General features: G+C 35.8%; 1 protein-coding gene across 1 annotated transcript in view; it reads left to right on the plus strand.

Moving 5' to 3' along the window:
* Positions 1-10,360, plus strand: part of LOC149828475 (uncharacterized) — a 46,722-nt gene extending 36,362 nt beyond the window's left edge. Inside the window, exons 4-10 of the mRNA XM_090016856.1 lie at positions 6,766-6,829; positions 6,934-6,987; positions 8,862-8,930; positions 9,075-9,140; positions 9,225-9,293; positions 9,686-9,753; positions 10,236-10,360. Of these exons, the coding sequence (XP_089872982.1) occupies positions 6,766-6,829; positions 6,934-6,987; positions 8,862-8,930; positions 9,075-9,140; positions 9,225-9,293; positions 9,686-9,748 (385 nt within the window). The 3' untranslated portion in view covers positions 9,749-9,753; positions 10,236-10,360. The remainder of the gene's footprint in view (positions 1-6,765; positions 6,830-6,933; positions 6,988-8,861; positions 8,931-9,074; positions 9,141-9,224; positions 9,294-9,685; positions 9,754-10,235) is intronic.
* Positions 10,361-10,640: the final 280 nt, after the last annotated feature.

Below are 10,640 nucleotides of genomic sequence, written 5' to 3' on the forward strand. Positions count from 1 at the left end.
GAGCTGTTGAGAGTGCTCCCAACAACTATATTTCTAGCTGTTGGGAGCACTTCAGAATGGCTTTTCTTCGCTTCCTTTTGTGTATAAATAAGGGGGTGTAACCCCTCTTGTATGTTAAGCTTGTTCACAAGCATTCTTTTAATAATATTCTTATATTTTTTACTTGTGTTTTGGCCCCTAAGTGGCTTGTGTGGTGGTGCTCTTGTATTGTTCAGGAAAGGTGGAACTCTGGAGATAGTGGCCTATTCTGATGCTGACTATGCAGGATCTGTAGTGGATAGAAAATCTACCATAGGATTCTGTGTGTTTCTGGGAGACAACTTGATTTCTTGGAGAAGTAAGAAACAAAATGTGGTTTCTAGGTCGAGTGCAGAATCAGAATATCGGGCTATGGCCCAAACAACTGCTGAATTGATGTGGGTTTGTACTGTTCTTCACGATCCATGACATAACAATGTCATTATCTTTATCCCAAGTAACGTATTTTCCCACCTTTTCATTAGGTTTATCTTCCAACAAAATATGTTTTCTACGATGTCCAGACACCGACATCATAAACGTTCTGGACCACCTTGCATAGTTAGTTTCATTCAACCTTACAGAAGAGCCGTACGAGAAGGGATTGGCAAAAGCCTTATACTCGCAAATATGCTCAATTTTGGAATCACATTTCGAAGTTTCACCCATACTGAATATTTAATTCTATTTCAGCCAAACAAATCAAATTTACCCACTTGAATAGCAGGTTTTATAAACACAACAACCACAACAGATATACAATCTTGACAATCTTCAAGCAGCACATACGATAGCGTATGTGATGATCACGCTTCAGCCAGAACCGACAACCAACATCTATGCTCAACACAGAATCCCTCGACAATAATAAAAAATTTCACATAAGCATGATATTTTCCAACACAGCAGATATTTTCCAACACAGCAAAGAAACAATCTTGCTGTTTCCACGACAGAACTTTTGAGAAAAAAAATTTTCAAGATAGCATGTCTGATACCAAAACTAATATGCGTCTTTCACAGCAAAGAAAAACATCACGACAACAAACAAACATCACGACAGCATGAAAAAATACCCAGCAGGAATCATGGTATCACGAGATGCTGAAATCACGACCGCAGTTGCTGAACCCATATTGGCTTATGCTGGAAATCACGACAGCTCAAAACAGGATGCTTAGAGAAAAATCACGACAGGGACACGATAAACAAATCACAGCAGCAACACATCTCTATCCCAAATAGCGTAAACAAATCCCAGCCGCAGCACATCTCGATCACAAATAGCCACACGGAACGACATCTGTTATCAGCTGCCACACCCAAAAATCACGGCAGATGGAACTCAAGAGAAAGGGGGTACGACTGCCGAACACACACTCTCGCGATGCTCCTTAGATCTGATAATAGATTTGGACCAGATCTGTCATCAGATCTCAAGAAAAAAAAACAGTTAATACACACCTGGTTCCAATAAAATTTTGTTGGTGTAGATCGATTGCAGAGGAGATCACGATCTATCACGTTCCTGAGATCGTAGGCTCTGATACCATGTTCAAGAATAGCAGAGACGCACCGAACCCTAGGAGGAGAGAGAAAGAGAAAGGGAGAGAGAGAGAGAGGAGAGAGAAAGGGAGAGAGAGAGAGAGGGATGACTGCCAGAAAAAGAACTCGTTAACTTTTCTCTCTATTGTTAAATAGAGAGAGGTAAAAAGGTAAAATTACATCTAAGCCCAATATAAAAATAGAATTTCAAAAAAACCTCTAACATAAAAGGACTTAACTTAAAAACCACCTATATTCAACATTACCCATAAGTGGTCTTGGTTGTGTATGTTCTTGTGTTCTTTGTATGCCCATAAGAGGCACCCACTTGTACTCTTTTTGTATTTTCATTACTTGATATCAGGGCATTGGTGCTCTGAGGTTGTAGCTCATATGTGAAGATCAAGAGGAAGATCGTGAATAGCGGTGAAGCTTTGGTTCGTTGCCTCGTGAAGCATGCCATTAAATTTCTCCAACACAGTTTTTGCCTTCCTCTTCTCGTCTTTTCTCTCTATCTTTTATCTTCCTCTATTCTTCCTTTTTTTGGTACGATGGCCGGAAAAGTAGTTATGGTTGTTCCCTATCAAATTTGATGAGAAAAACTATAATATGTGGGCCACCGCCATGAAAAGAATCTTAGTTGGCAAAGACTTGTGGGACTATGTTGATGGCTCCATATCGGAACCTCAACCTATTCTCACAAAATCTATTTGTGGGGAAGATGGTGAAATCAAAGAAGAAACTATAAAAGACAGAGAGAAAAAGGGCTCTCTTAAACTACAAAAAACTATTAAAGCATGGTTGGAATAATCATGATTTGGCATCATACATGCATAAAATAATTTTGAACCTATTATGCATTTTGTTTATTTGTTTTTGCCTCTTGTCTGAGGTATGCGTGTGCGAGTGCTTGTGCACCTTTGTAACCTTTAGAAGATTCTTGTGCATTACGGTATTTTATTACATGCTCCTTAGAAATCTTATATTTGTTGCATTGTGATAAAATCTCTTGTGACGTGTGTGAGTTCATGATTGGTGATAGTTATGCATGCTATTGAATCTCTAAATATATGGTGTTTTATTTGTTCTTTGAGAATCTCTATATATGTTTTGGCCCTATTTAATGGTGTATGTCTTTGTTGTCTCATAGTAGACTAGCTTGTATTGACCATGCATATGATTGCGTCAATTGATATCTTGTTGGGCATATGATTTCACTATATTTTCATCTACCTTTATTAGATTTGATTTGAAATGTTGTTTTTCAAATCAGTTCTTATATATGAACTCACTTTTTGGAAATTGTTTTCTGTGAGTATGTATTGCCTTTTTATGACATTTAAATTGCCCATCATTGAATTTTATTTTTGGCATTGTTGTTATTGGCTCGGAGTTCAGGGCACTGCACCCGCACCCAGGCGGGTGCGACACTTGGACACAACTTCCTTTGTGTTAGGTGAAGTCGACCACACTGAGGTCCATTTCTATCCAAAAGTAGATTCAGTTAACCCCAATCAAGTCCATTTTTATCTATATTATATATATAAATACATAAATGCACACACATACACGTAGTGTTAACTTAAAACTGTTAAAAATTATATATATATACCTTCCCCGCACCCAAGTTTTTTTAAAGTGCCGCATTTGCATCTGCATCTGCATATGCATCTGCACCCGCACCCGCACCCGCACCCGCACCCGCACCCGCACCCGCACCCGCACCCGCACCCGCACCTATGTGACATAGACCTCAAGTCATCTTATCAATCTAGATTCTCAAGTGTATGAGCGATGTGTTGTCATTTACCTTGGGTCTAATTGATGGTTGATAGGCCTCTTAACTCATTGTTGTTGGAAATCTGAGTTGGTCGTTAGGGTGAGTTGTGTGTGCACCTCATGTCATCTTGTCAGTATAGGTATGTAACTAACTGACAGGTGATTGACCTCGGTTTCTATGAATGTATTTTACCACTCATTTGTTTGCCCATTTTTATAGTATTGGATGCTTGATATCTTGTTTCTCCTGTGTGTTCAAAAGATTGATATTCTTATTCTTCTTAATAGCATTAGTTTGTTTTCATTACAAGCTCTTCTTACCTCTTGTGTTTCCTCCTATTATGCCTCTTATCTAAGTGTCATTATATGTAGACAAGAGATGCTTATTCACACTTTTGTCTGTTTGTTTAGCCCATAAGTGACATTGATATTTTTTCTAGTAGCTGATACACTTATTTTTTAGACAAAAGATGTTTATTCATACTTTTGTGTGTTTGTTTAGCCTAAGTGATATTGAGATTATACTCTTGTTCTAGTAACTGATACAATCATTTTGATTGTCATTATATGTAGACAAAAGATGTTTATTCACACTTTTGTGTGTTTGTTTTGCCCATAAGTGACATTGAGATTATACTCTTGTTCTAGTCACTGCTACACTTGTTTTAAGTGTCATTTTATGTAGACAAGATATATTATTCTTCAATGTGGTGAGTTATGTGCACCGATTGTACTTTTGATCCAGTCACTGATACACTTGTTTTTAAGTATCATTATATGTAGACAAGAGATGTTGGTTATCTACACTTTTTTGTGTGTTTTTAGCCCTTTAATGGCATTGTGGTTATGCTCTTGTTCTAGTAGCTGATACACTTGATTTTTGAGATTTGAAGGTCGAGTGAAGTGATTGCTTGTGGTGGTCAAACTAATGTTCGGATTTGTTAATATCATTTATTGTGTTATATGGGATTTTTAAATCTTTTCGTAATTTTTCTAAATTCATTTGCTCTTATGAGACGGTTATTGAAATATTTTCATGCATTTTGCATTAAATATGCTTTAGTTGCATGATCAAGGAATATTTTAAATATGTTCCATGATTGATTGTCTTGCATGTTTTGCATAAGTTTAATTAATATTTTCTAAGCATTTGTTAATGAAGGATATATTATTTTTACCTTGGGAGTTGTTGGTGTTTATTTTCATTGTGGGTTTTTCCTTGGTCCATAAGTGACCACTATCGTATTAATATCTTATTGTAGCCTTTGTGGCATTTCTTTGAGATATTGTTTGTTTCATTAGTTAATTTTCTAAGCATGTGTTCTTGATAGGTTTTCATTGTTATCTCTTGAAAGGATTTCTTAAAATTAGTCCATAAGTAATTTTTCTGTTGATTATAAACTATTGCATGATTCATTCGTATATGCATTAGTTGTGTGGTTAATATTGCTTCTAAAATGTAATTAATGAAATCGATCTATGTGTATTTGACTTAAATCTTTATTGAGTGATTGAAATCATTTCTTATCTTCCGCTTTGTAAAAATGATTTGTTATTTATACTCCTTTGTGTGTTATTTCTTTATGGTATTGATAATATTGAAAATATATGCCTATTATGCATTAATGTGCCTTTTGTGATAGATATATGTGTACATAATTTTCATGAATGATTGAAGTGATTAATGACTATTGTTTTTGAAATTAATGATTTTTCAAAATTAATTATACTTTAAATAATTTTGAAAAATGTTAAATTGACTTATTAAAAATTTTCTATATATTGTATGTTTGCGTGCTTGGCCATCCTCTCTCCATAATATATAACTAATATAGTTAGCCTTTGAAATCTTATGATATATATGTGTGGTTGGATTATTTTGTTAGCTCTATTTACAAGTTTTCAAGAATTGATGATATTAAAGATCCTCTATGTAATGGAACATATGATTGTGCACCTTCTACAGAAGCATCAAATGGAAGAACTTGATGAAGTATATGAAGACACTTTATATAATGGGTTTCTTCTTTTGTAATTTCAAACTTACATTGAGTCTCACAGTAAGTTTGAGGGGAGTGTTAAAGTGTATATATATATATATATATATATATATATATATATATATATATATATATATATATATATATATATATATATATATATATATATATATATATAAGTGAAACCCATTAGGGGTATTTTGGACATTACACATTATGTAATCAGTGGTGTTCCTAGAGGGCACTTTAGGGTTTTTCTTTTTAATGTATTTTATTCTTTTGTTCAAGGGTATTATAGTCCTTATAATGCCCTTGGAATAGAGCTGTTGAGAAGTGTTCCCAACAGCTATATTTCTAGCTGTTGGGAGCACTTCCCAATGGCTCTTTTTTGCTTTTGTGTATAAATAGGTGTAACCCCTCTTGTCTGTTAAGCTTGTTCACAAGCTTTCTCTTAATAATATTCCTATATTTTTTACTTGTGTTTTAGCCCCTAAGTGGCTTTTGTGGTTGTGCTCTTGTATTGACCCCTAAGTGGTCTTGATTGTGTATGTTCTTGTATGCCCATAAGAGTCTCCCACTTGTACGCTTTTTATATTTTCATTACAGTTAAATGCTCGTCTTCCTTTATCTACATTTACCCCTATCTCAATGGTTGTGGAACTGAGAGAATGTCTGAATTGTTGGGAAAATCATAAGCTCCTTAAACATTCCCTTTCCCTATGGGCAACCCCTCTCTCTCTCTCTCATAAGCTCCTTTGTGATGTTTTATATGACACACTAGGCCACAATGTTGAACTCCTGTCTTGGAACTCAACAGCATTTATGCAATAAATATTATCAATAAAGCTGATTCCTTAAGATGCATTCTGAAACACTGATCAAATTAAGCTCCTTATCTTAAAGGATCAGCTTAATTGGTGATATTGAAATGTAAAAATGTTGTTGAGTTACAAAGATAGGATCATAGGAGTCAGTAACAAGTGCGTAGTTTCTCATATAGAACATCATGTGGTGGTTGGTTCAAATGATAAAGCCATGATATGTCAAAATTGGCTACTAGCGATGTCAATATAAAATGGAAGGAATTTCTGAAAATGATTCATGAGTAATTTTATTATTTTGGAACTATGAGGTGGCTATTTCCTACGTGAAGGGCTTCTCTCAGTCATCTTTCAAATGTAGGCCAAATGAAATGGAAATAGTAAAATTGCATCTTTATCTGCTCACTTCTCAATGGTTAATCATATAGGCTTGCTACTGTGCCTGGGATATTATCATTTGTATTGGATATAGTATTAGATGTGTGTTGCAGCTAAATTTACTTCTCTTGTTGTTTCTGTGATCGTTGCTACTTCATAGTCACAATAAGTTACTGGCTGAAGAAAGGCATTATTAACTTTCTTTTTTTGGACTATGCAAGCAGTTCTGATTTTGCTGACCGGCAAACTAGAGAGCTTTCAAACTCTAGCGATGAATTTCATAACCTGGTAAAAACAACAAATGATTTGATATTTGAGATTGCTCTTTAGGTTAATCTATTTGATGTTGAAATTGGATTTGTATTTAACTTATTTGGAAACTGCCATCTTAGGTTGAGGAAGAGTTGGAAGTAGCTGTTCAAAGGCGAGATGAGCTACAAAGAGAGGTATATTTATTTCTAATCTTTCTTATCCATGGCCTGTAAGATTGTCTTTCATCCACTAAAATTGGAAAATTATCTGGTCTGTTTGAATGTCTTGCATCTCAACTGCGAGGGTTTGGATTTGAGATATGATGATCCTAGACTTGCATCCCTCTGGTCCGAAGCGACATAGATTTTGCCTAAAAATGAATCTATGGTTGAAGTGCTTAAATTTTTGGGTGATCCACACCAAATCCTATCCCTCCGAACTGAGGTCATCAGCAATCAAGCACTACCATCTATTTTTAGGACTCATAAATATCTACATGAATTCTATAGTCACTATTCCAGTCCTTGCCTTAAAGTGGTCTCCAAAGCTTTCAACAGTACTCCTGAAGCATGGTCTCCAAGGTTGTACTGTATCAACCATGGGGCCAAGAAATACTAGTTTCCAAAGAGGCTTGTATGATGAGAAAAGTTTTGTGCGTGTATGCATGCATTTTGGGACTGAGATTTCTATAGACCAATAGTGATTGCTGTTTATGCCAAAAAAATAGAGCAAATATATTGGTGCTACAATAAATACAAGGTGAGGTGTGTTTGTCGAATTAATGAAAAATATGAAAACTACTTCGGAGGAAAATTACTGAAACTTTGTGTGTTGACCAACATAACTCTTCCAGGCAGTCATCTTTGTGTTTCATGGATATTGTCCCTATTGAAACTTGAAGATCTGGATGTTGTCCCTATTGAAACTTTACGTGTACACATGCTTTCTGCATCTAGGTTGTGTTGGTTAGCTGAAGATAGAGAACTATTGCACAATTAGTGCTCTAGACCCACAAAATGTTGGATATGTGTTGTGGCCCAAAATAGGGAGGTCATTTCCTTTGTCTAAATGGAGGTAACAGTAATATGACAAGTGTTAGAAACCAAGTGTGCGGGGGAGGGGGTGCGTGTGCACGTGTGTGTGTGTGTGTGTGTGTGGTTCAGTCAGATGTCATTCCTGTTAAAACTTCTGCACATGTGCTACGGTTGATAACTGACAAGACTTTGTTTGAAATCTGCCCATGTTTACCTTCCTTTTTGCACTACTCCCATATGTTTATGCATGTGATTTGTGGGTTCCATGGTGCCCTGGTCACCATTAGTGTTTTCGACATTCCGTCCAGGGCAGAATGCAGGTTTCAGCTTGTGTGCAATGTAGAGCTTGGTAGATATGGCCCTATGGGAATCACGAGATATGGTAATATGGCAGATGATGTCACCCGAACTCTTTAAGAGCCTAAGATGATGCAATTGATGCAAACCAATATGCAAGGAAAATGCAGCAAATCTTTGAAGTGCACTGTAGTCTCTATAATAATTTGAGCAAACTTCACTTGCATTAGAAGGCACACTTTTGTGTATGATGCATCTTCAAAGTAGGCTTTGACATTATGTCATATCAATTAGTTCATGTGCAGATTTTAGGGAATTTTAAATTTTACATTCATTCCTTTCTCTAAATAATCTATCTGAAAGGATCACTTTTTCAAGTTGCACTTGCCTTGTTGCCCCAACTACAAATATGATGTGCTCATGTTCCAGCAGATGCAAGCATAAGCTTGTAGCGTTAACTTAATTTATTCAGCTTCAATGTATATAATAGGTGAAGCATTGTGTTTCCTGCTTTTACTTTTGACAAGCATTGTGTAATCCCTTCTTAGTGTCATTTATGCTTTAGCTTGTGCTCTGTTGATTTTTCCAACAGCTTGTCCTGCTACTGAGGTGTCATGTGCTTACATTGTCTTGGCATGTATTTCTATTAAACATCATATAAAAGTCCATCTCTTTCTAGACTACTTTTATTGTGATTTATCAGTATGAGACAGTTTTTCTGGATCTTTTGTCATCAGATTGCAGAGATAAATGAGAAGCTTAAGACAAAGCAACTACTAGTTGCAGATTTGCAAGAGAAATCACAGGTTTGAGCCATATAAATTATGAAAAATCTAGCTTCCATTTGATTGTATCATTACCTTTAGTCACTTTCTTTCTTTTACTATTGAGAAGTAATTTACAGTAAAGTAGTGTACTGTTCTCTGACGTACTTATTGGGATGATCACAGAAGCTAGAGGAATCGTTGACTCATGCCAAGAAGCTCTTCTCTTATCGTGATATGCAGCTGACAAAGGTAAGATTCTATTTCTAAATTGCTTCAACTTGAAACATTTCACAGAATCATGGATCTTATCTTTCAGTATTCTATCTTATACAGTTGCAGAGATGTTTTCTTCAAGTAAAAGACTGCACAGAAAGGCTAAAAAGCTATGAACAGGAACTCCAGGTATTCTTTTTCTTCATGCTTTAAATGTGCAGCTTGAAGGTTCTCAAACTTAGAAGAAGTCCACTTGCAATCAGCAATGTTCATGTTTTTATGTATTTTGCAGTATACAAACATGCATTATTTTTCTTTCTGAAAAGCTTTTTGTAGGTCTGTACTTTCTGGATGCTGTGGTCCATATGTATTTTGTAATGAAGTTTTCTATGAAATTGTTTGCACCTTTATCCCATGGTTGTGTCATGGTAACATGGATTCCAAGTGATCTGGCTGTGTCATGGTAACATGGATTCTAAGTCGGCCTATGATGGAATTCACTTCTGATGTCTTAAAACCTACTTCTTAATCCATTACTTTGAATGCAATTCTAATGCTTCTGTTTACCCCACGTTTTTCAGTCTCTTGTGGGTGTGGCAATGATGGAAACTGATGATGGTGAGACAGCATACCCAGAGGGATAGTCATGGTACACTATGAAAGTTTTTCCTCTGAAGCTTTTTATATCAGTAACCTATTTCATCTTCTGTATCTGTTTCTTAAGAGCACTGTCAAATGTATTTATTATTACACTTGCAGCAGGCAAATGTACTGGTTTATACTTTCAACTATGTCTTCTATGGATAAGCATGATGTTCTTCTATCCTGCATTTATCTGTCACTCAATTTCGTCTCCAAGCAGTTTTGTAGTCTGGGACTAGTCCTTTGGCTTTTCTATGTTGCACTCGTTGGCGGGAGGGGACCGGAAGAAAGGCCGGGTCGGTGCCATCAATAGCACGAGTTTGTCTCCTCTCTGAGAGATTCTATGGCCTCGGTTACTCGATCCGGATATCTTTCCGACCTTCTATCTTCGATGAATAGTCAAGCCAATTACAGATTAGTTTATGCTTGTCTATTTTTATCATATATTGAACAATTTTAAATTTTTTTTCATCTTTTTTCTCTGTACAGGTGTTGATGACAATTAGTCAATGGTGAAGCTGATCTGGTTCTCTCTTGTTAATGAATTTTGTACACCTACAATCTTGATTTAAAGAGCTTACATTAGTAATCAAAGTGGAAATGTTACCTTCAAATGAAATGTTCTTCAATGTATTATGTCATCCCAATTGCATTTTCTTTTATTTGATTGTCTTACCTTACCTATACATATATGCTTGTCTGTGTGGTCATGCTGATGCTCGAGGAAGTTAAAATCTTGCATGGTACGGGTTCACCTTTTGTGCACATTCATAAGATATTATCTTCATTAGTCATGAAATATCAATTACTAGAGTTAAATGGAAATTAAAATATTAATTACTAGAGTTAAATGGAAATTATCTTGCGGGTATTGGGTTTTCTGGAGGTTTTCAT

Source organism: Nuphar pumila, chromosome 9, assembly GCF_984573655.1.
Source record: "Nuphar pumila chromosome 9, dmNupPumi1.hap1.1, whole genome shotgun sequence".
Classification (NCBI taxonomy): Eukaryota; Viridiplantae; Streptophyta; class Magnoliopsida; order Nymphaeales; family Nymphaeaceae; genus Nuphar; species Nuphar pumila.